Source organism: Bombina bombina, chromosome 4 (assembly GCF_027579735.1).
Source record: "Bombina bombina isolate aBomBom1 chromosome 4, aBomBom1.pri, whole genome shotgun sequence".
NCBI classification, from domain to species: domain Eukaryota; kingdom Metazoa; phylum Chordata; class Amphibia; order Anura; family Bombinatoridae; genus Bombina; species Bombina bombina.
Window position 1 is genome coordinate 1,072,510,908 of NC_069502.1, and position 25,457 is coordinate 1,072,536,364.

The following is a 25,457-nucleotide window of genomic DNA, read 5'->3' on the forward strand; positions in this document are numbered from 1 at the left end:
ATGACATGAGGAATTATTTCAGCTCATCTGTAGCTACGGTCTCAGGGATGCCTCTGAACCGGACGTGGTTCCTCCTGGCCCTATCCTTCACATCAGCCAGTTTTAATTCAAGCTGGGAGATTTGCTTAGCCAGGTTTTCAGCATATGATAGTAGGTTCGAGTGATCAGTGGCCAAGTCATCTTGTTGCCTCTCAAGAGTATCCACCCTATATCCAATTTCCGCTATAGCCCTCCTGAGATCCGCTGAGCTTTGCTGGATCTCTGCAGTGATAGATTTGGTCTGTGCTGCAAGCATTTTTTGTAGTGTGCTTTCTTTAATGTAATGATTCAGATGGGCAACAGACTGGGAACTCTATTGAGAGCCCTCAACCTGCGACTCAGGGTACCTAGCTTCTTTCCGCAGGGGGTTAGGTGCCTTGTGTGACAGAGAAATGATTAAGGACAGTCTTCTTAATTGCTGCAGGGGTCCTGGGGGTTTGTCTGGAGGAGTGCGGCATAATTAGACCCGATAGAGAGCTTTATACAATCTTTCAAAACTTCAGTGTGGCCCACCCTGACCACTTTGAGTTCCCTAGGGGGTTATTAGACGAACAAACCTTATACCTAATTTATAACCTTCATATAAAGCATTGGAAGCTAGTAGTATACTGTGAGAGCGGGGCCAGACACGACCCACCTATACAGGTTGCACCTAATACATGTTAGTTTATTACAAAACAAATAACTCAGAAGAATCTAGTATGCAGGCCAATCCATGCGAATTAAGGGGTCCCTAGGGGCCCTTGCGCACCTTGGGGAAGGGGATACGACCAGATTTAAGGGAAAAAGGAAAGGACAAGCTGGAAGGAAAGGGGGAGGCGCGAGGGGGACCAGAGCAACCAATCCCTTCCTGCGGGACACACAATCTACACCAACAGAATCACAATTCTAACAGCAGATATAATAGATAAACATAATGCACAATAACAGAAATTGTGGTGTAACAGAAATTGTGGTGTAACAATAGGCGTGGGGCAAACCTCAACATAGTGTTAAAGTTCTAAAGACACTTACAATTTCAGGGGGAGTAAAAACACACTGAAGATACTGTGAGGAAGTTGTACTTATGACTTAAACGCCCTGCTGGGATAATCTTTTAGAGGACAAATATAGTGAGTGGGTACTAGGCTTTAGATGCTTATGTGTTGTCTGGAGTAGGGAGAATAATGGGAGGTTTGGGAGGGGAAGACTATTAGTGCGTTTTTAGCCAGCTTTGTGGAAGGAGCACTTATGAGTCATAGGTAGACAGGATATGCATAAACATAGAAGAAAACAAAAAAACACTCCACTCTGAGCAAAGGCCACAGAGATACATATGCCGACGCAGCAGCCATAACGCAATGTTATAGATGATTTTAGAATTGTCCAGATGAATAACCTGACAGAGTTGTAGAGAACTAAGGCTCAGGAAGCTTGAAAAGCGATATTAAATTCTCTTCCAATACCTAGTGGAGTTTAAGCAGTATGCTGTGAGGTATCCCTGGTCTTGATGGAGGGAAAGACACCTGGTTGAAAAAAGCTCCATTCAGGCCGAAAAATACTTTGAGGGGGGTGCTTCTGGCTGAGCAGGCCGTGACACCACATGGTAGGATGAATTTTAAGTGCAGTGGTGCCCGGGTATAGCAGGCCTTGTGAAGGGGTAGGCGTGTGTATTGTAGGGCCCTCTTACCGGTTTATCCACGGATTGTCAGCTCAGCTATTGGGGGTCTCTCTCTCTCTACAGCTACTCAAGGCTCCTTAAGGGCGTGCAGGCCTCAGACGTAAGTAGAGTCGCGTGGGCCGGATCCCGCAGCCGCAGGGAATCATGGGAGGAAGGAGGCCTCAGGGAAGATGGTGGACTTTCGCGGCCAATCTCCAATGCCGAGTGGCCCCCGTGGAGTCCCGGGTCGAACCGACCCTAGATCAAGGTAGGCTCTGCGTTTCAGCCCTCACTGTCGTGCCGGGGAAAAGCGCAAGGTTGTTTGCTCCTATGAAGCCCCTCCTCAGTTGGGCAGGTCCAAGTACTAGCCTGGAGTCTCGTGGAGTTTAAGATGTCACTGATATCAGCTAGGGTTACGTTCTCTCCAAAGTCTGGTAAGTTAACCCTTGAAAATTCCCAATAAGAGGATATGCACACAATAGCAGAGAGCTCACTCTTGGCACGTCTGCTCTCTTTGGCGGTCAACTCTGCCCCCCCATAAAGAGGTTTTTTATTTATTTATTAATGGCTGGGGCACTCATCCTCCTAGACCCAGAAAGTAAACAGAGGAAACTCTCTCCTCAGGTTCAATTCTCAGTCAGAATAGAGGAATTCTTACCCTGTTATTACAAGTACAGCAAGTAATAGGAACTGTGCAAAACTTTCAAAAACGAAAGTGAAAATTAAAAGTGAAACATGTTTGTTCCAGCCAAAAACACAGTCGATCAGCCCAGGAAAAAATCACACAAAGCAGCATGTAAATAATTAATACACTGGTTAATTAACCCCAACTGTTCAATAAACCCCCTTCAGAGGATATTAACCCTTGATTCTATCAAGGTATAAAGGAGCCACACTGTGACAGGTGATAGCTGCGCTCCTGACATGGACTTGAGAGAATAACGCAATCTGCGAAACACGTCAACGCTGATTGCTATAGGAGCTGTTAATATGAGTCGGGATGGTGTCGCAAAGGGAAGCACCCTCTGCATCTCCGGACTCTAATTTTCACCCAGGCCCTCAACTGAGAAGCTTGAAGGGCTACTTAAACTCCTGTCCTATAGCTAAGGATAGAACCCCTCATAAGAGGCCTCCGATTTTCCAGCACCTCTCTGCCACCTCCTGTGGCAAAAGGCAAAGAATGACTGGATTAGCAGGGGACACACATGTATATCCTTCCAGAGAAAGCATAAAAACTTGCTTACATGATCAGTAGCTCTGTCAGCTGCTGGGCCAGAGACCTGAGCTGCAACTCTGCAATCAACTAATTGTTCAGCCCCTTTGCGCAAACGTCACGGCACCCGGGGGAGGGGAAGGATAGAAGACTATGGCGGGCAGAGGAACGGTGGTTATCGTTCCTGCATTAAAATCTAAATATCTAGGAAGTTCTATATAAATTACAGATTTCATGAATTAAAGTCTAGCTCATTTTTTAAATTCTATCTTAGGACTTGAGCGAGTACGCTCAAGTTTACCTTCACTTTAAAGTTTGTCACATTCTTTAAGTGACCGGAGGCTAAAACATGTAAAATTAAAAGTGCTCAAACTGTTTAAATAAGTTGTGTAGTGTGTTTATACATGTTCATGCTTATAGCCAGTTGGGTCATGAAGGTGAAATGTCAGCACCTTAATCTACTGCTTACCTAGTTGAAATGTCAGCACCTTCATCTACTGTTTACCTGGCTGAACTCCAGTCATCCCCCGTCTTCAGGAGAAATTGGGTCTCAGCTCAGTTACAGAACACCTATCAATGTGTAGATCAACACTATACAATTTTCCACAATTAATTTTAATTTTCTTAGCATCATGTAAAAGAGGGCATTTTTAAATTAAATTTAATAAAGCCACAGCACCAGGTTGCAATTTGAGAACCTAAAAACTGCTTTATTATTCTGCTGCTATAAAGTCCTTTTTGAAAAGTAAGCATGTTTGATAACTGCAATCAAGCCCTGGGGCTGTCTACATTGCTCTGTGAATAAAATATGGGAACTATAATTTCCATGACCAACACAGCTACAGTTGCCAACCAGTGCACTCAGTGGTGGCTGGCACTCCTTGCAAACAAAAAGAAGGCCACAGCAGCAGTGGGGTACTAATTGCTTACCCTCAGAGAGCATTCAACAATAAAACAGCTCTCTCAACAGACAGCAGAAGATATTTAAGGTTACAATGTTTTTAGTCTCAGAAGGATATACTCAGAAAGCAGAGTCGAAATGGACTATAGAGAAGCTTAAAAGGGACAGTAAAGTCAAAATTAAACTTCCATGATACAAATGGAGCATGCAATTTTAAACAACTTTCTAACTTACTTCTAATACCTCATTTGGTTTGTTGTCTTGGTATCCTTTATTAAAAAGCATACCTAGAGAGGCTCAAGAGCAGCAATGCACGTCAGAGCTAGCTGCTCATTGATGGCTGCATATATTTGCCTCTTGTTATTTACTCACCTAGCGTGTTAAGCTAGCTCCCAGTAGTGCACTGCTGCTCATTAAAGGAAATATACTAAATGAAGAAAAAAGCAAATTTGATAATAGAAGTAAACTGGACTATTGTTTTAAATAGTAGTGAAATAGAAATGTGGTGTTTCATGTCCCGTTAAAATTAGTGCATAGCTTAGAGAAAAGCAATGGGAGGTTAGGGGGAATCTGTGTGATAGATGCTGGAAAATTGGAATATAGCGAATATAAAACCTGGTTTTGAACTTTAATATATATGGCAACATACAGTATATGTGAGTTGTTTACTAAAACCATAACTCAGTACAACATTAGAGTGCCCTTTGTTTTTCCTTTATGTCACCATATCCTTATAGTGGGTGCCATTATCTCTGAATATATATATATATATATATATATATATATATATATATATATATATATATATATATATAAATAAATAAAACAGAATTTATGCTTACCTGATAAATTACTTTCTCCAACGGTGTGTCCGGTCCACGGCGTCATCCTTACTTGTGGGATATCTCTTCCACAACAGGAAATGGCAAAGAGTCCCAGCAAAGCTGGCCATATAGTCCCTCCTAGGCTCCGCCCACCCCAGTCATTCGACCGACGGACAGGAGGAAATATATATAGGAGAAACCATATGATACCGTGGTGACTGTAGTTAGAGAAAATAATTCATCAGACCTGATTAAAAAAACACGGCGGGCCGTGGACCGGACACATCGTTGGAGAAAGTAATTTATCAGGTAAGCATAAATTCTGTTTTCTCCAACATTGGTGTGTCCGGTCCACGGCGTCATCCTTACTTGTGGGAACCAATACCAAAGCTTTAGGACACGGATGAAGGGAGGGAGCAAATCAGGTTACCTAAACGGAAGGCACCACAGCTTGCAAAACCTTTCTCCCAAAAATAGCCTCCGAAGAAGCAAAAGTATCAAATTTGTAAAATTTGGCAAAAGTGTGCAGTGAAGACCAAGTCGCTGCCTTACATATCTGGTCAACAGAAGCCTCGTTCTTGAAGGCCCATGTGGAAGCCACAGCCCTAGTGGAGTGAGCTGTGATTCTTTCAGGAGGCTGCCGTCCGGCAGTCTCATAAGCCAATCGGATGATGCTTTTAAGCCAAAAGGAAAGAGAGGTAGAAGTCGCTTTTTGACCTCTCCTTTTACCAGAATAGACAACAAACAAAGAAGATGATTGTCTGAAATCTTTTGTAGCCTCTAAATAGAATTTTAGAGCACAGACTACGTCCAAATTGTGTAACAAACGTTCCTTCTTTGAAACTGGATACGGACATAAAGAAGGTACAACTATCTCCTGGTTAATATTCTTGTTAGAAACAACCTTTGGAAGAAACCAGGCTTAGTACGCAAAACCACCTTATCTGCATGGAACACCAGATAGGGCGGAGAACACTGCAGAGCAGATAACTCTGAAACTCTTCTAGCAGAAGAAATAGCTACCAAAAACAAAACTTTCCAAGATAGTAACTTAATATCTATGGAATATAAAGGTTCAAACGGAACCCCTTGAAGAACTGAAAGAACTAGATTTAGACTCCAGGGAGGAGTCAAAGGTCTGTAAACAGGCTTGATCCTAACCAGAGCCTGAACAAATGCTTGAACATCTGGCACAGCTGCCAGTCTTTTGTGTAGTAAGACAGATAAAGCAGAGATCTGTCCCTTTAGAGAACTTGCAGATAATCCTTTCTCCAAACCTTCTTGTAGAAAGGAGAGACTCTTAGGAATTTTTATCTTATTCCATGGGAATCCTTTGGATTCACACCAACAGATATATCTTTTCCATATTTTATGGTAAATCTTTCTAGTTACCGGTTTTCTGGCCTGAACCAGAGTATCTATCACAGAATCTGAAAACCCACGCTTCGATAGAATCAAGCGTTCAATCTCCAAGCCGTCAGCTGGAGGGAGACCAGATTTGGATGTTCGAATGGACCCTGAACAAGAAGGTCCTGTCTCAAAGGTAGCTTCCATGGTGGAACCGATGACATATTCACCAGGTCTGCATACCAAGTCCTGCGTGGCCACGCAGGAGCTATCAAGATCACCGAGGCCCTCTCCTGATTGATCCTGGCTACCAGCCTGGGAATGAGAGGAAACGGTGGAAATACATAAGCTAGGTTGAAGGTCCAAGGTGCTACTAGTGCATCTACTAGTGCATCTACTAGAGTCGCCTTGGGATCCCTGGATCTGGACCCGTAGCAAGGAACCTTGAAGTTCTGACGAGACGCCATCAGATCCATGTCTGGAATGCCCCATAATTGAGTTATTTGGGCAAAGATCTCCGGATGGAGTTCCCACTCCCCCGGATGGAATGTCTGACGACTCAGAAAATCCGCCTCCCAGTTTTCCACACCTGGGATGTGGATCGCAGACAGGTGGCAGGAGTGATCCTCCGCCCATTGAATTATTTTGGTCACTTCTTTCATCGCCATGGAACTCCTTGTTCCCCCCTGATGATTGATATACGCAACGGTCGTCATGTTGTCTGATTGGAACCTTATGAATCTGGCCTTTGCTAGTTGAGGCCAAGCCCTGAGAGCATTGAATATCGCCCTCAGTTCCAGAATGTTTATCGGGAGAAGAGACTCTTCCCGAGACCATATACCCTGAGCTTTCAGGGATTCCCAGACCGCGCCCCAGCCCACTAGACTGGCGTCGGTCGTGACAATGACCCACTCTGGTCTGCGGAAGCTCATTCCCTGGGACAGATGGTCCAGGGTCAGCCACCAACGGAGTGAATCTCTGGTCTTCTGATCTACTTGAATCATTGGAGACAAGTCTGTATAGTCCCCATTCCACTGTTTGAGCATGCACAGTTGTAATGGTCTTAGATGAATTCGTGCAAAAGGAACTATGTCCATTGCTGCAACCATCAACCCTACTACTTCCATGCACTGCACTATGGAAGGACGAGGAACAGAATGAAGAACTTGACAAGAGCTTAGAAGTTTTGACTTTCTGACCTCTGTCAGAAAAATCCTCATTTCTAAGGAATCTATTATTGTTCCCAAGAAGGGAACTCTTGTCGACGGAGACAGAGAACTTTTTTCTATGTTCACCTTCCATCCGTGTGATCTGAGAAAGGCCAGAACGATGTTTGTATGAACCTTTGCTTTTGACAGGGACGACGCTTGTATTAGAATGTCGTCCAAGTAAGGTACTACTGCAATGCCCCTCGGTCTTAGAACCGCTAGAAGGGACCCTAGTACCTTTGTGAAAATCCTTGGAGCAGTGGCTAACCCGAATGGGAGGGCCACAAACTGGTAATGCTTGTCCAGAAAAGCAAACCTTAGGAACTGAAGATGTTCTTTGTGGATAGGAATATGTAGGTACGCATCCTTTAGATCCACGGTAGTCATAAATTGACTTTCCTGGATAGTGGGTAGAATCGTTCGAATGGTTTCCATCTTGAACGATGGTACCCTGAGAAATTTGTTTAGGATCTTCAAATCCAAAATTGGTCTGAAAGTTCCCTCTTTTTTGGGAACTACGAACAGATTGGAATAAAATCCCATTCCTTGTTCTTTTATTGGAACTGGGTGTATCACTCCCATCTTTAACAGGTCTTCTACACAATGTAAGAACGCCTGTCTCTTTATTTGGTTTGAGGATAAGTGAGACACGTGGAACCTTCCCCTTGGGGGTAGTTCCCTGAATTCCAGGAGATAACCCTGAGAAACTATTTCTAGCGCCCAGGGATCCTGAACATCTCTTGCCCAAGCCTGAGCAAAGAGAGAGAGTCTGCCCCCCACTAGATCCGGTCCCGGATCGGGGGCTACTCCTTCATGCTGTTTTGTTAGCAGCGGCAGGCTTCTTGGCCTGCTTACCCTTGTTCCAGCCTTGCATCGGTTTCCAGGCTGGTTTGGGTTGTGAGGCATTACCCTCTTGCTTAGAGGATGCAGAATTAGAGGCCGGTCCGTTCCTGAAATTGCGAAAGGAACGAAAATTAGACTTATTTTTGGCCTTGAAAGGCCTATCTTGTGGAAGGGCGTGGCCCTTTCCCCCAGTGATGTCTGAAATAATCTCTTTCAATTCTGGTCCAAATAGAGTTTTACCTTTGAAAGGGATGTTAAGCAATTTTGTCATGGATGACACATCCGCTGACCAAGACTTTAGCCAAAGCGCTCTGCGCCCCACGATAGCAAAACCTGAATTTTTCGCCGCTAATCGCAAAGCGGCATCTAAAATAAAAGAGTTAGCCAACTTAAGTGCGTGAACTCTGTCCATAACCTCCTCATATGGAGTCTCTCTACTGAGCGACTTTTCTAGTTCCTCGAACCAGAACCACGCTGCTGTAGTGACAGGAACAATGCACGAAATGGGTTGTAGAAGGTAACCTTGCTGTACAAAAATCTTTTTAAGTAAACCCTCCAATTTTTTATCCATAGGATCTTTGAAAGCACAACTATCTTCGATAGGAATAGTAGTGCGTTTGTTTAGAGTAGAAACTGCCCCCTCGACCTTAGGGACTGTCTGCCATAAGTCCTTTCTGGGGTCGACCATAGGAAATAATTTCTTAAATATAGGGGGGGGAACAAAAGGTATGCCGGGCTTTTCCCACTCCTTATTTACTATGTCCGCCACCCGCTTGGGTATAGGAAAAGCGTCGGGGTACACCGGAACCTCTAGGAACTTGTCCATCTTGCATAATTTCTCTGGAATGACCAAGTTGTCACAATCATCCAGAGTAAATAACACCTCCTTAAGCAGTGCGCGGAGATGTTCTAATTTAAATTTAAATGTCACAACATCAGGTTCAGCTTGTTGAGAAATTTTTCCTGAATCTGAAATTTCTCCATCTGACAAAACCTCCCTCATGGCCCCTTCAGATTGGTGTGAGGGTATGACAGAACAATTATCATCAGCGCCCTCCTGCTCTTCAGTGTTTAAAACAGAGCAATCGCGCTTTCTCTGATAAGTAGGCATTTTGGATAAAATATTTGCTATGGAGTTATCCATTACAGCCGTTGCATGGTAATAAGCATTGGCGCACTAGATGTACTAGGGGCCTCCTGTGTGGGCAAAACTGGTGTAGACACAGTAGGAGATGATGTAGTATCATGTTTACTCCCCTCATCTGAGGAATCATCTTGGGCAATTTCATTATCTGTGGCAGTACTGTCCTTACTTTGTTTGGACGCTATGGCACAATTATCACATAAATTTAAATGGGGAGACACATTGGCTTTCATACATATAGAACATAGCTTATCCGAAGGCACAGACATGTTAAACAGGCTTAAACTTGTCAACAAAGCACAAAAAAAGTTTTAAAACAAAACCGTTACTGTCTCTTTAAATTTTAAACAGAAAACACTTTATTACTGAATATGTGAAAAAGTATGAAGGAATTGTTCAAAAATTACCAAAATTTCACCACAGTGTCTTAAAGCATTAAGAGTATTGCACACCAAATTTCAGAGCTTTAACCCTTAAAATAACGGAACCGGAGCCGTTTACAAATTTAACCCCTATACAGTCCCAGCTATAGCCTTTGCTGAGACCCAACCAAGCCCAGAGGGGAATACGATACCAATTGACGCCTTCTAGAAGCTTTTCCAGCAAATTTCAGATCCTCACACATGCATCTGCATGCCCTGCTCTCAAAAAAACAACTGCGCAGTAATGGCGCGAAAATGAGGCTCAGTCTACAACTAGGAAGGCCCCCTGACTGGAAAAGGTGTCTAACATAGTGCCTGCCGTTTAATAAACGTTCCCCAAGTTTATAAATGCGAATTGTCAGCATAAATATGAATAAAATGCCCAAATAAAGCAATCGATTTAGCCCATAAAAATGTCTACCAGTTTTTTAGCCCATATTAAGCCCTTTATTCTGTTTGTTTGACTAAGAAAATGGCTTACCGGTCCCCATGAGGGGAAATGACAGCCTTCCAGCATTACATGGTCTTGTTAGAAATATGGTTATTCATACCTTAAGCAGAAAAGTCTGCTAACTGTTTCCCCCAACTGAAGTTACTTCATCTCAACAGTCCTATGTGGAAACAGCAATCGATTTTAGTTACTGTCTGCTAAAATCATCTTCCTCTCACAAACAGAAATCTTCATCCTTTTCTGTTTCGGAGTAAATAGTACATACCAGCACTATTTTAAAATAACAAACACTTGATAGAAGAATAAAAACTACATTTAAACACCAAAAAACTCTTAACCATCTCCGTGGAGATGTTGCCTGTGCAACGGCAAAGAGAATGACTGGGGTGGGCGGAGCCTAGGAGGGACTATATGGCCAGCTTTGCTGGGACTCTTTGCCATTTCCTGTTGGGGAAGAGATATCCCCACAAGTAAGGATGACGCCGTGGACCGGACACACCAATGTTGGAGAAATTATATATATATATATATATATATATATATATATATATATATATATATATACATACATACATACACACACATATATATATATATATATATACACACATATACACACACACAAACAGATATATATATATATATATATATATATATATATACATACACACACCTACACATATATATATATATATATATATCAAATGTAAAATGAAGATATCTAAACATCAACACCTTTCAAGAGACCTGCAATAGTACCCACCCTGTTAAATTTGTGCCCAACAGAGTCCCTATAAATGTACTGTAAAGTGATTTTTTTTCACGATTCAGATAAAACATGATATTTTAAATAACTTTCCAATTGATTTCTGTTATCTTATTTGCTTCGTTCTTTTAGTATTCTTTCTTGAAAAGCATACCTAGGTAGGCTCAGGAGCTAAAATGCACTACTGAGAGCTAGCTTTTGGTTAGTGACTTAATATATATTAATATTTTCATTGGCTAGAATAATGAATTCAGTTAGCTCCCAGTAGCACATTGTTGCTCCTTGAACAAAGGATACTAAGATTAAAAGCAAGTAAATAAACCAGATGTAATTATCAGGAAATGGAAAGATGCTTAAAATGTATATGCTCGATCTGAATCATGAAATAAAAAAAGTGTGTTTCATGTCCATTTAATTAGAAGATACATGTTAACTGTTCTGATCTTACACATATTAGTTTATACATATTGGTACATATTTGGAGTAAAGAAACAAATAAGTATAATTTTTTCGCCTCCTTATATACTGTATGTATTAGTTTTTCTAAGTTTCTTTCCTTTAGTGTATAATGAAAATGAAATCAGCTTGCACAAAGATAAACCACCTACCTCAGGAGTTTTTAAGTTGTTGATGTCTTGCCCAGGTGTATTTGGATTCAGATCGTCATTAAGTGCTATTAGCTGCATAACATTTTCAGTAACCTGAGATTTTAAGAGGTTCTCACATTCATTTGTTGAGTTTCCTTGAACAGTCTGGTTCATGTTTAAACTATTCAGAACAGACTCTGAATTATCAATCAATGACAAATCAGACTGAGCTGGATTAAACAATGGTGGTGGCACCATATCTTTAAAAGTATCTCCTAAAGTCTGATACTGGGTAAATCCACTACTGGCTGGCAGATGCTGTTGTCTATCAGATTGCTCAATAAGTGAATCCCCATTAATATTTTCAAAATGTCTTTCTAAAGTGGTCTCAGGTTTATAAGTATTGACTGCTTCTGATCTTTGAACAAGCACTGCTTGCTGCTGCCACTTTTGCCCATAGTTCACGCTGTACTGGTTGCATCCAGCCTGACCAGAAGACTGATTAAGATGTTGAAATAACTGCTGAACAGGCTGCTGAATAAGTCGTGGGCCTCCTGGCGCTTGAGTAACCATTACTGGCACAGTAACTTTATAAAGTTGACCTACAAAAAAAAAAAAAAAAATGATGCTTCCCTGATAATTTCCTTTTCTTCTGATGGAAAGAGTCCACAGCTGCATTCATTACTTTTGGGAAATAAGAACCTGGCCACCAGGAGGAGGCAAAAACAACCCAGCCAAAGGCTTAAATACTCCTCCCACTCCCCTCATTACCCAGTCATTCTGCAGAGGAACATAGAACAGTAGAAGATCAGGGTGAAAGGTGCCAGAAGAATAAGGACGCCCCACATAAAATGACGGATGGGGGAGCTGTGGACTCTATCAGAAGAAAGGAAATTATTAATTAAGCCTAATTTATGTTTTTCTTCTTATATGGAAAGAGTCCACAGCTGCATTCATTACTTTTGGGAAGACAATACCCAAGCTATAGGGGACACTGAATGCCAAGACTGGAGGGTACAATAGGCAGCCCATACTGGGGGCACCAGGCCTGAAACTCTACCCAATAAAAAATCCCACTTCATCCGAAGCAAAGAAAAAAGTTTCAAAGGAAAAGCCCCAGTGACACTGACTCGCAGCCAGTCCAGAGCAAAATTACAGACCGCAAAACAGACTTGACTGAGCCAACAGTCCAACAAGAGATACCATCTCTCAACAGACGGTCCCCCACCACTCACCCCTCACAAATGAAGGGTAAACCAGCCGAAAACCCAAAAGGGAACGAGGCAAAGGAGGACCGAGGAAATCGTAAAATCCCTCAATGAAAAAAAAAAACACCTCCAAGAGTGGGCCCAGTAATCAGAGACCCAAATGAACCTAAATAGGGAAGGAGGTCACGCCTATACCAGGCGAAACCCGGGATAGTACCGGGCACGGAGAACAACAAGACATCTCTCCAACATTCTGCAAGCATGGAACGCAACTAAAGAGGAAAAATCCTCCCAGCGCGTGCCCATAGAATACCCAAGTATTAGACAATGAAAGAGCGTGTAATAGACCCAGGAGAAAACCCCAAGTTTAAGAACACAGAGGGAGATAAAACATGAATGTTCTTGTAAAGTGCGGCTAATCTCCCTTAAGGGCCTCAAGGCGCTGCTCATCTTATCAATCTTGAAAGGAAGAAGGCTGAGAAGACCTCACCGGGCATCGAACTTGCAACCCTCGGTTTGTAACAGTGCAGAGTAGCTACAGTGCATTAGTACGCTGAGCTAGCTGTCCAGCTAGCTGCAAGGAAGAAGCAGCAGTCATCAAGAAACAGACCACACAAACAGCCCCCGACAGAGGGCACGCTCCAGGCAACCAAAGCCGCCAGACCTACTCAAAGGTCCCTGAAAAGGGGAACACAAAGCCTCAATCGAGGCCCCCCGAGTAGAAGAAATTACCCTCAGAACCCGAAGGAAGAGGAAACCGTCTCCTGTCAAAGGAGCAAGGAGAAAGGAAAAACCCATCTCCTAGCAGACTGAGCTATCAGAATAGACTCAGCAAGCTCACACATCCCAAAGGATACTGTGACCCATAGACCGCTCAGGAATCCTGACCTGCAGACCCAGCTGGGCCACCAATACAAGGGAACAAAGATCCCGAAACTGGTACAGGAACAAGCGTAAAGATGGCAGAGCCATCCCCCCAGAGTACAAGTACAACCCAACTCTAGAAACAGACAAGGCCATAGACCCAAGCATCTATCAAAACAAGGCCCCACAGTCTGACATGGAACCAGCAAGATTCCAGGTGGAACCAAGTCCACCTTCCACTTCCCGACCAGGAGAAGCCCCTAGTAAGGACTCCGCCTCCCGAAGAAGCAAATATCCCCTAAAGAAAAAGGGAAGAGGCCAGAAGGGCATTAACCGTCCTCAAGGCTCGAAGTCACCGGCTAAACGGGAAGAAAAAATCCCCTGCAAATGTCCTAGAAAGGTTCCCCCACACAAGTAGTTCGCCCAACAGAGGCACAGCCAACCCATTCGATGCAGAGCAGAGAATCCACGGGTACCCTGGCAAACAGGGGAATGCAACCCTAAGGCGCACCAGAAGACTGGAATCCAGCACCAGCAGCTGGGTAGGAACCCACCATACTTAAGACGCAAGCCACCCAGCTAACGCCAGAAGACATGGGTTACTCTGTGGCAAGGAGTAATAAATACTCTGATAGACCAGGCCAAACCTAGATGGAGCAAGGACATAGCCCCAGTTCCCACCACTGTGGAACATCCCGACCAGCCCTAAGATCCAAACAACCCAAAACTGGGACAGGAGCAATGCCCACGAAAGAGGAAGATTCAGGAAGTAAAAACAGGTCCGGGTAGCTAATAGTTCAGGCAACTATACCCTGGAACTAACCCCCTCCCCCTCTGGACAGCTCAGAGAACTCGAAAGCTCTGATTAAATGAAGGAACCACCCTAGATAAAGTCCAACTCTCTCAGAAGGGATACCTCGAAGTTCCCAAAACCCTACTAGCAGGGCAAGTCTTCCCATCACCTCCACACAAGCAGAGGACACAGGGGAGAGAAAAAAGTTCTAAACATTCCCAGCTCTGAGAAAACCCAAGCTAAACAAGTCCCCACAGGGATCAACCAACGCCCGGAACACAGATCCCCAAAAGGAGATCTAACGCACCCGGGACAATGGAAGAAGACCCAAGGTCTCATAACTCAGACAGACCTTACATGTCCTAGAGTAAGAGCCATTTCTAGATACACTAGAAACAGCTGACACACACCCCTTTAAAAGGTGCCAAAAGCTGCAATAGGTTTCAAAATACAAAACCTTACACAAACTGGACAGCTATCCATACAAGCTGTTGGATCAACGATACGACGAGTCCACGGATTCATCCTTACTTGTGGGATATTATCCTCCTGCTAATAGGAAGTGGCAAAGAGCACCACCACAGCTGTCTATATAGCTCCTCCCTTGACTCCACCCCCCAGTCATTCGACCGAAGGTATAGGGGAAAAAAAAAGGAAAAACTAAAAAAGGTGCAGAGGTGACAGAAGTTTGAAAACAAAAATATAAACTGTCTAAAATGACAGGGAGGGCCGTGGACTCGTCGTATCGTAGAAGAAATCAATCAGGTAAGCATAAATTTCCTTTTCTTCTACTAGATACGACGAGTCCACGGATTCATCCTTACTTGTGGGATACAATACTAAAGCTACAGGACAGACAAGACAGATACCTAAACAGAAGGCACCACTGCTTGAAAAACTTTTCTCCCAAAAACAGCCTCAGAAGAAGCAAAAGTATCAAATTTGTAAAATTTGGAAAAGGTATGAAGGGAAGACCAAGTTGCAGCCTTACAAATCTGTTCAACAGAAGCATCGTTTTTAAAAGCCCATGTGGAAGCCACCGCTCTAGTAGAATGGGCTGTAATCTTTTCAGGAGGCTGCTGTCCAGCAGTCTCATATGCCAAACAGATGATGCTTTTAAGCCAAAAAGAAAGATGTAGCCGTAGCTTTTTGACCCCTACGCTTTCCAGAACAACAAATAGAGAAGATGTTTGACAGAAATCCTTGGTCGCTTGTAAGTAAAACTTCAAGGCGTGAACCACGTCCAGATTAGAAGGATTAGGACATAGAGAAGGAACAACAATTTCCTGATTAATATTCTTATTAGAAAACAACCTTAGGAAGGAATCTAGGTTTAGTACACAAAACCACCTTATCAGAATGGAATATAAGATAAGGCGAGTCGTATTTTAATGCAGAAAGCTCAGAAACTCTTCGAGCAGAAGAGATAGCAACTAAAAACAAAACTTTCCAAGATAAAAGCTTAATATCTATTGAATGCATAGGTTCAAAACGGAAACCCCTTGAAAAACATTTAGCACTAAATTCAAACTCCATGGTGGAGAACAGGTTTAAACACAGGCTTGATTCGGACTAAAGCCTGACAAAAAGAATGAACGTCTGGGACATCCGCCAGACGCTTGTGTAGTAAAATTGAAAAAGCAGAAATTTGTCCCTTTAAGGAACTAGCCGATAATCCCTTCTCCAATCCTTCTTGGAGAAAGGGCAAAATCCTAGGAGTCCAAACCCTACTCCATGAGTAGCCCTTGGATTCGCACCAATAAAGATATGTACGCCATATATTATGGTAAATTTTCCTAGTGACAGGCTTCCGAGTCGGAATCAAGGTATCAATAACTGACTCAGAGAATCCCTGCTTAGATCAAATCAAGCATTCAATCTCCAGGCACTCAGCTGCAGAGAAATTAGATTTGGATGGTGGAACTGACCTTGAATGAAAAGGTCCTGTCTCAGTGGCAGTTTCCATGGTGGCAGAGATGACATTTCCACTAGATCTGCATACCAGGTCCTGCGTGGCCACGCAGGCGTTATCTAGATTACCGAAGCCCTCTCCTGTTTGATTCTGGCAATCAGACGAGGCAGGAGAGGAAATGGAGGAAACGCATAAGCCAGGTTGAACGACCAAGATACTGCTAGAGCATCTATCAGTACTGCTTGGGGATCCCTTGATCTGGATCCGTAACAAGGAAGTTTGGCATTCTGACGAGATGCCATCAGATCCAATTCTGGTGTGCCCCATTGACGAATTAATGTCACAAACACCCCCCGGATGAAAAGTCTGACGACTTAGAAAATCCGCTTCCCAGTTTTCCACTCCTGGGATGTAGATTGCTGATAGATGGCAAGAGTGAGTCTCTGCCCATCGAATTATTTTAGAAACCTCTATCTTCGCTAGAGAACTCTTTGTTCCCCCCTGATGATTGATATATGCTACAGTCGTGATATTGTCTGACTGGAATCTAATGAACTTGGCCAAGGCCAACTGAGGCCACGCTTGAAGCGCGTTGAATATTGCGCTCAGTTTCAGAATATTTATTGGTAGTAGGGACTCCTCTTGAGTCCAAACACCCTGAGCCTTCAGGGAATTCCAGACTGCACCCCAGCCCAAGAGGCTGGCGTCCATCGCCACTATGACCCATGCTGGCCTGCGAAGCACATTCCCTGGGACAGATGATCCTGTGACAACCACCAAAGAAGAGAGTCTCTGGTCTCTAGATCCAGATTTATCCGTGGAGATAAATCCGCATAACCGCCATTCCACTGTCTCAGTGGTCTGAGATGCAAGCGAGCAAACGGAACTATGTCCATTGCCGCTACCATTAACCCAATGACCTCCATACACTGCTCCACTGATGGCCGAGGAATGGAATGAAGTGCTCGGCAAGTAGTTAGGATCTTTGACTTTCTGACCTCCGTCAGAAAAAACAGAATTTATGTTTACCTGATAAATTACTTTCTCCAACGGTGTGTCCGGTCCACGGCGTCATCCTTACTTGTGGGATATTCTCTTCCCCAACAGGAAATGGCAAAGAGCCCAGCAAAGCTGGTCACATGATCCCTCCTAGGCTCCGCCTACCCCAGTCATTCGACCGACGTTAAGGAGGAATATTTGCATAGGAGAAACCATATGTTACCGTGGTGACTGTAGTTAAAGAAAATAAATTATCAGACCTGATTAAAAAAACCAGGGCGGGCCGTGGACCGGACACACCGTTGGAGAAAGTAATTTATCAGGTAAACATAAATTCTGTTTTCTCCAACATAGGTGTGTCCGGTCCACGGCGTCATCCTTACTTGTGGGAACCAATACCAAAGCTTTAGGACACGGATGAAGGGAGGGAGCAAATCAGGTCACCTAAATGGAAGGCACCACGGCTTGCAAAACCTTTCTCCCAAAAATAGCCTCAGAAGAAGCAAAAGTATCAAATTTGTAAAATTTAGAAAAAGTGTGCAGTGAAGACCAAGTCGCTGCCTTACATATCTGATCAACAGAAGCCTCGTTCTTGAAGGCCCATGTGGAAGCCACAGCCCTAGTGGAGTGAGCTGTGATTCTTTCAGGAGGCTGCCGTCCGGCAGTCTCATAAGCCAATCGGATAATGCTTTTAATCCAGAAGGAGAGAGAGGTAGAAGTTGCTTTTTGACCTCTCCGTTTACCAGAATAAACAACAAACAAAGACAAAGTTTGTCTGAAATCCTTAGTAGCTGCTAAGTAAAATTTGAGAGCACGAACTACATCCAAGTTGTGCAACAAACGTTCCATCTTTGAAACTGGATTAGGACACAAAGAAGGCACAACTATCTCCTGGTTAATGTTTTTGTTAGAAACAACTTTTGGAAGAAAACCAGGTTTAGTACGCAAAACCACCTTATCTGCATGGAACACCAGATAAGGAGAAGAACACTGCAGAGCAGATAATTCTGAAACTCTTCTAGCAGAAGAAATTGCAACCAAAAACAAAACTTTCCAAGATAATAACTTAATATCAACGGAATGTAAGGGTTCAAACGGAACCCCCTGAAGAACTGAAAGAACTAGGTTGAGACTCCAAGGAGGAGTCAAAATTTTGTAAACAGGCTTGATTCTAACCAGAGCCTGAACAAAGGCTAGAACATCTGGCACAGCTGCCAGCTTTTTGTGAAGTAACACAGACAAGGCAGAAATCTGTCCCATCAAGGAACTTGCAGATAATCCTTTTTCCAATCCTTCTCGAAGGAAGGATAGACTCTTAGGAATCTTAACCTTGTCCCAAGGGAATCCTGCAGATTCACACCAACAGATATACCAAATTATGTGGTAATTTTTCTGGTTACAGGCTTTCAGGCCTGAACAAGAGTATTAATAACAGAATCTGAGAACCCTCGCTTTGATAAGATCAAGCGTTCAATCTCCAAGCAGTCAGCTGGAGTGGGTCGAACGGACCTAGAACAAGAAGGTCTCTCAAAGGTAGCTTCCATGGTGGAGCCGATGACATATTCACCAGATCTGCATACCAAGTCCTGCGTGGCCACGCAGGAGCTATCAAAATCACCGACGCCCTCTCCTGATTGATCCTGGCTACCAGCCTGGGGATGAGAGGAAACGGCGGGAACACATAAGCTAGTTTGAAGGTCCAAGGTGCTACTAGTGCATCCACTAGAGCCGCCTTGGGATCCCTGGATCTGTACCCGTAGTAAGGAACTCTGAAGTTCTGACGAGAGGCCATCAGATCCATGTCTGGAATGCCCCACGGTTGAGTGACTTGGGCAAAGATTTCCGGATGGAGTTCCCACTCCCCCGGATGCAATGTCTGACGACTCAGAAAATCCGCTTCCCAATTTTCCACTCCTGGGATGTGGATAGCAGACAGGTGGCAGGAGTGAGACTCCGCCCATAGAATGATTTTGGTCACTTCTTCCATCGCTAGGGAACTCCTTGTTCCCCCCTGATGGTTGATGTATGAACTTGGCCCTCGCTAGCTGAGGCCAAGCTTTGAGAGCATTGAATATCGCTCTCAGTTCCAGAATATTTATCGGTAGAAGAGATTCTACCCGAGACCAAAGACCCTGAGCTTTCAGGGATCCCCAGACCGCGCCCCAGCCCATCAGACTGGCGTCGGTCGTGACAATGACCCACTCTGGTCTGCGGAAGGTCATCCCTTGTGACAGGTTGTCCAGGGACAGCCACCAACGGAATGAGTCTCTGGTCCTCTGATTTACTTGTATCTTCGGAGACAAGTCTGAATAGTCCCCATTCCACTGACTGAGCATGAACAGTTGTAATGGTCTTAGATGAATGCGCACAAAAGGAACTATGTCCATTGCCGCTACCATCAAACCTATCACTTCCATGCACTGCGCTATGGAAGGAAGAGGAACGGAATGAAGTATCCGACAAGAGTCTAGAAGTTTTGTTTTTCTGGCTTCTGTCAGAAAAATCCTCATTTCTAAGGAGTCTATTATAGTTCCCAAGAAGGGAACCCTCGTTGACGGAGATAGAGAACTCTTTTCCACGTTCACTTTCCATCCGTGAGATCTGAGAAAGGCCAGGACAATGTCCGTGTGAGCCTTTACTTGAGGAAGGGACGACGCTCGAATCAGAATGTCGTCCAAGTAAGGTACTACAGCAATGCCCCTTGGTCTTAGCACCGCCAGAAGGGACCCTAGTACCTATGAGGAAATCCTAGGAGCAGTGGCTAATCCGAAAGAAAATGCCACGAACTGGAAATGCTTGTCCAGGAATGCAAACCTTAGGAACCGATGATGTTCCTTGTGGATAGGAATATGTAGATACGCATCCTTGAAATCCACCTTGGTCATGAATTGACCTTCCTGGATGGAAGGAAGAAGTGTTCGAATGGTTTCCATCTTGAACGATGGAACATTGAGAAACTTGTTCAAGATCTTGAGATCTAAGATTGGTCTGAACGTTCCCTCTTTTTTGGGAACTATGAACAGATTGGAGTAGAACCCCATCCCTTGTTCTCCTAATGGAACAGGATGAATCACTCCCATTTTTAGCAGGTCTTCTACCCAATGTAAGAATGCCTGTCTTCTTATGTGGTCTGAAGACAACTGAGACCTGTGGAACCTCCCCCTTGGAGGAAGCCCCTTGAACTCCAGAGAATAACCTTGGGAGACTATTTCTAGCGCCCAAGGATCCAGAACATCTCTTTCCCAAGCCTGAGCGAAGAGAGAGAGTCTGCCCCCCACCAGATCCGGTCCCGGATCGGGGGCCCGCATTTCATGCTGTCTTGGTAGCAGTGGCAGGTTTCCTGGCCTGCTTTCCTTTGCTCCAGCCTTGCATAGGTCTCCAGGCTGGATTGGCTTGAGAAGTATTACCTTCCTGCTTAGAGGACGTAGCCCTTGGGGCTGATCCGTTTCTGCGAAAGGGACGAAACTTAGGTTTATTTTTGGTCTTGAAAAGACCTATCCTGAGGAAGGGCGTGGCCCTTGCCCCCAGTGATATCAGAGATAATCTCTTTCAAGTCAGGGCCAAAGAGTGTTTTCCCCTTGAAAGGAATGTCAAGCAATTTGTTCTTGGAAGACGCATCCGCTGCCCAAGATTTTAACCAAAGCGCTCTGCGCCACAATAGCAAACCCAGAATTTTTTCGCCGCTAACCTAGCCAATTGCAAGGTGGCGTCTAGGGTGAAAGAATTAGCCAATTTAAGAGCACGAATTCTGTCCATAATCTCCTCATAAGAAGAAGAATTACTAATAATCGCCTTTCCTAGCTCATCAAACTAGAAACACGCGGCTGCAGTGACAGGGACAATGCATGCAATTGGTTGTAGAAGGGAACCTTGCTGAACAAACATCTTTAGCAGACCTTCTAATTTTTTATCCATAGGATCTTGGAAAGCACAACTATCTTCTATGGGTATAGTGGCGCGCTTGTGTAGAGTAGAAACCGCCCCCTCGACCTTGGGGACTGTCTGCCATCAGTCCTTTCTGGGGTCGACTATAGGAAAACAATTTTATAAATATGGGGGGAGGTACTAAAGGTATACCGGGCCTGTCCCATTCTTTACTAACAATGTACGCCACCCGCTTGGATATAAGAAAAGCTTCGGGGGGCCCCGGGGCCTCTAAGAACTTTTCCATTTTACATAGTGGTTCTGGAATGACCAGATAATCACAATCATCCAAATTGGATAACACCTCCTTAAGCAGAGCGCGGAGATGTTCCAACTTAAATTTAAAAGTAATCACATCAGGTTCAGCTTGTTGAGAAATGTTTCCTGAATCTGAAATTTCTCCCTCAGACAAAACCTCCCTGGCCCCCTCAGACTGGTGTAGGGGCCCTTCAGAAACCATATCATCAGCGTTCTCATGCTCTACAGAATTTTCTAAAACAGAGCAGTCGCGCTTTCGCTGATAAGTGGGCATATTGGCTAAAATGTTTTTGATAGAATTATCCATTACAGCCGTTAAATGTTGCATAGTAAGGAGTATTGGCGCACTAGATGTACTAGGGGCCTCCTGTATGGGCAAGACTGGTGTAGACGAAGGAGGGGATGATGCAGTACCATGCTTACTCCCCTCACTTGAGGAATCATCTTGGGCATCATTTTTACTAAAAAAATTTTTATGACATAAAATACATATAGTTAAATGAGAAGGAACCTTGGTTTCCCCACAGTCAGAACACAATCTATCTGGTAGTTCAGACATGTTAAACAGGCATAAACTTGATAACAAAGCACAAAAAACGTTTTAAAATAAAACCGTTACTGTCACTTTAAATTTTAAACTAAACACACTTTATTATTGCAATTGCGAAAAAGTATGAAGGAATTGTTCAAAATTCACCAAAATTTCACCACAGTGTCTTAAAGCCTTAAAAGTATTGCACACCAAATTTGGAAGCTTTAACCCTTAAAATAACGGAACCGGAGCCGTTTTTATATTTAACCCCTTTACAGTCCCTGGAATCTGCTTTGCTGAGACCCAACCAAGCCCAAAGGGGAATACGATACCAAATGATGCCTTCAGAAAGACTTTTCTATGTATCAGAGCTCCACACACATGCAGCTGCATGCCATGCTGTCCTCAAAAACAAGTGCGCCATACCGGCGCGAAAATGAGGCTCTGACTATGATTAGGGAAAGCCCCTAAAGAATAAGGTGTCTAAAACAGTGCCTGCCGATATAATCATATCAAAATACCCAGAATAAATGATTCCTCAAGGCTAAATATGTGTTAATAATGAATCGATTTAGCCCAGAAAAAGTCTACAGTCTTAATAAGCCCTTGTGAAGCCCTTATTTACTATCTTAATAAACATGGCTTACCGGATCCCATAGGGAAAATGACAGCTTCCAGCATTACATCGTCTTGTTAGAATGTGTCATACCTCAAGCAGTAAGAGACTGCACACTGTTCCCCCAACTGAAGTTAATTGCTCTCAACAGTCCTGTGTGGAACAGCCATGGATTTTAGTTACGGTGCTAAAATCATTTTCCTCATACAAACAGAAATCTTCATCTCTTTTCTGTTTCTGAGTAAATAGTACATACCAGCACTATTTTAAAATAACAAACTCTTGATTGAATAATAAAAACTACAGTTAAACACTAAAAAACTCTAAGCCATCTCCGTGGAGATGTTGCCTGTACAACGGCAAAGAGAATGACTGGGGTAGGCGGAGCCTAGGAGGGATCATGTGACCAGCTTTGCTGGGCTCTTTGCCATTTCCTGTTGGGGAAGAGAATATCCCACAAGTAAGGATGACGCCGTGGACCGGACACACCTATGTTGGAGAAATGTTCATGTCTACCGAGTCTATCAGAGTTCCTAGGAATAGAACTCTTGTCAGTGGAACTAGTAAACTCTTTTGTATGTTCACATTCCACCCGTGAGTTCTTAGAAAAGCCAACACGATGTCCGTGTGAGATTTGGCTAGATGGTAAGTTGACACCTGAATCAAAATATCGTCCAGATAGGGCGCCACTGCTATGCCCCATGGCCATAGAACCGCCAGAAGGGACCCTAACACCTTTGTGAAGATTCTGGGAGCTGTGGCCAACTCGAAAGGGAGGGCCACAAACTGGTAATGTTTGTCCAGGAAGGCGAACCTGAGGAACTGGTGATGATCTTTGTGGATAGGAATGTGAAGCTACGCATCCTTCAAATCCACGGTTTTCATATATTGGCCCTCCTGGATCATTGGTAAAATTGTTTGTATGGTCTCCATCTTGAACGATGGGACTCTGAGAAATTTGTTTAGACATTTGAGATCTAAAATCAGTCTGAAGGTTCCCTCTTTTTTGGGAACCACAAACAGATTTGAGAAAAACCCCTGCCCCTGTTCTAGTTTTGGAACAGGGCGGATTACACCCATGGTATATAGGTCTTCTACACAGCGTAAGAACGCCTCTTTTTGTCTGGTCTACAGACAGACGTGAAAGATGAAATCTCCCTCTTGGGAGAGAAACCTTGAATTCTAGTCGATACCCCAGGTCACGATTTCGAAAAGCCCAGGGAATCCTGAACATCTCTTGCCCCAGCCTGAGCGAAGAGAGAAAGTCTGCCCCCTACTAGATCCGGTCCCGGATCGGAGGCTGCCCCTTCATGCTGTCTTGGTAGCAGCAGCGGGCTTCTTGGCCTGTTTACCTTTATTCCAGGTCTGGTTAGGTCTCCAGAATGACTTGGATTGTGCAAAAACAGAATTTATGTTTACCTGATAAATTTCTTTCTCCTACGGTGTGTCCGGTCCACGGCTTCATCCTTACTTGTGGGAATATTCTCTTCCCTAACAGGAAATGGCAAAGAGAGCACAGCAAAAGCTGTCCATATAGCTCCCCCTCTGGCTGCGCCCCCCAGTAATTCGACCGACGGTTAGGACAAAAAGTAGAAACTATAGGGTGCCGTGGTGACTGTAGTGTACAGAAAAATAAAAATTTAAACCTGACTAAAAGCCAGGGCGGGCCGTGGACCGGACACACCGTAGGAGAAAGAAATTTATCAGGTAAACATAAATTCTGTTTTCTCCTACATTGGTGTGTCCGGTCCATGGCTTCATCCTTACTTGTGGGAACCAATACCAAAGCTTTAGGACACGGATGAAGGGAGGGAACAAGTCAGGTTACCTAAACGGAAGGCACCACAGCTTGCAACACCTTTCTCCCAAAAACAGCCTCCGAAGAAGCATAAGTATCGAATTTGTAAAATTTGGCAAAAGTATGCAGAGAAGACCAAGTCGCTGCCTTACAGATCTGATCAACAGAAGCCTCGTTCTTGAAGGCCCATGTGGAAGCCACAGCTCTAGTAGAGTGAGCTGTAATTCGTTCAGGAGGCTGCCGTCTGGCAGTCTCATAAGCCAATCGGATGATGCTTTTCAGCCAAAAAGAAAGAGAGGTAGCAGTAGCTTTCTGCCCTCTCCTCTTACCAGAATAAACGACAAACAAAGATGATGTTTGTCTGAAATCCTTTGTTGCTTCTAAATAGAATTTTAAAGCATGGACCACATCTAGGTTGTGTAACAAATGTTCCTTCTTTGAAACTGGATTCGGACATAGAGAAGGAACAACTATTTCCTGGTTAATATTCCTGTTGGAAACTACTTTTGGAAGAAAACCAGGCTTGGTACGTAAAACTACCTTATCTGCATGGAATACCAGATAGGGAGAAGTACACTGCAAAGCAGATAATTCAGAAACTCTTCTAGCAGAAGAAATAGCAACCAAAAACAGAACTTTCCAAGATAGTAACTTAATATCTATGGAATGCAAAGGTTCAAACGGAACCCCTTGAAGAACTGAAAGAACTAAGTTTAGACTCCATGGAGGAGTCATAGGTCTGTAAACAGGCTTGATTCTGACTAACGCCTGTACAAACGCTTGTACATCTGGCACGGCTGCCAGACGTTTGTGCAACAAGACAGACAGAGCAGATATCTGTCCCTTTAGAGAACTAGCTGACAGACCTTTCTCCAAACCCTCTTGGAGAAAGGAAAGAATCCTAGGAATTTTGATTTTACTCCAAGAAAATCCCTTGGATTCGCACCAACGGATATATTTGTGCCATATCTTATGGTAAATCTTCCTAGTCACAGGCTTTCTGGCTTGAACCAGAGTATCTATAACTGAATCTGAAAACCCACGCTTAGATAGAATCAAGCGTTCAATTTCCAAGCAGTCAGTTACAGAGAGACTAGATTTGGATGTTCGAATGGACCTTGTACTAGAAGATCCTGTCTCAAAGGTAGCTTCCATGGTGGAGCCGATGA

General features: G+C 43.8%; 1 protein-coding gene across 1 annotated transcript in view; it reads right to left on the reverse strand.

Moving 5' to 3' along the window:
• The window catches only part of GTF2A1L (general transcription factor IIA subunit 1 like), a 183,424-nt gene that overhangs the window by 111,290 nt on the left and 46,677 nt on the right, over window positions 1-25,457 (reverse strand). Inside the window, exons 3-4 of the mRNA XM_053712719.1 lie at window positions 11,406-11,986; window positions 2,522-2,524 (exon numbers count right to left, since the gene is read on the reverse strand). Of these exons, the coding sequence (XP_053568694.1) occupies window positions 2,522-2,524; window positions 11,406-11,986 (584 nt within the window). The remainder of the gene's footprint in view (window positions 1-2,521; window positions 2,525-11,405; window positions 11,987-25,457) is intronic.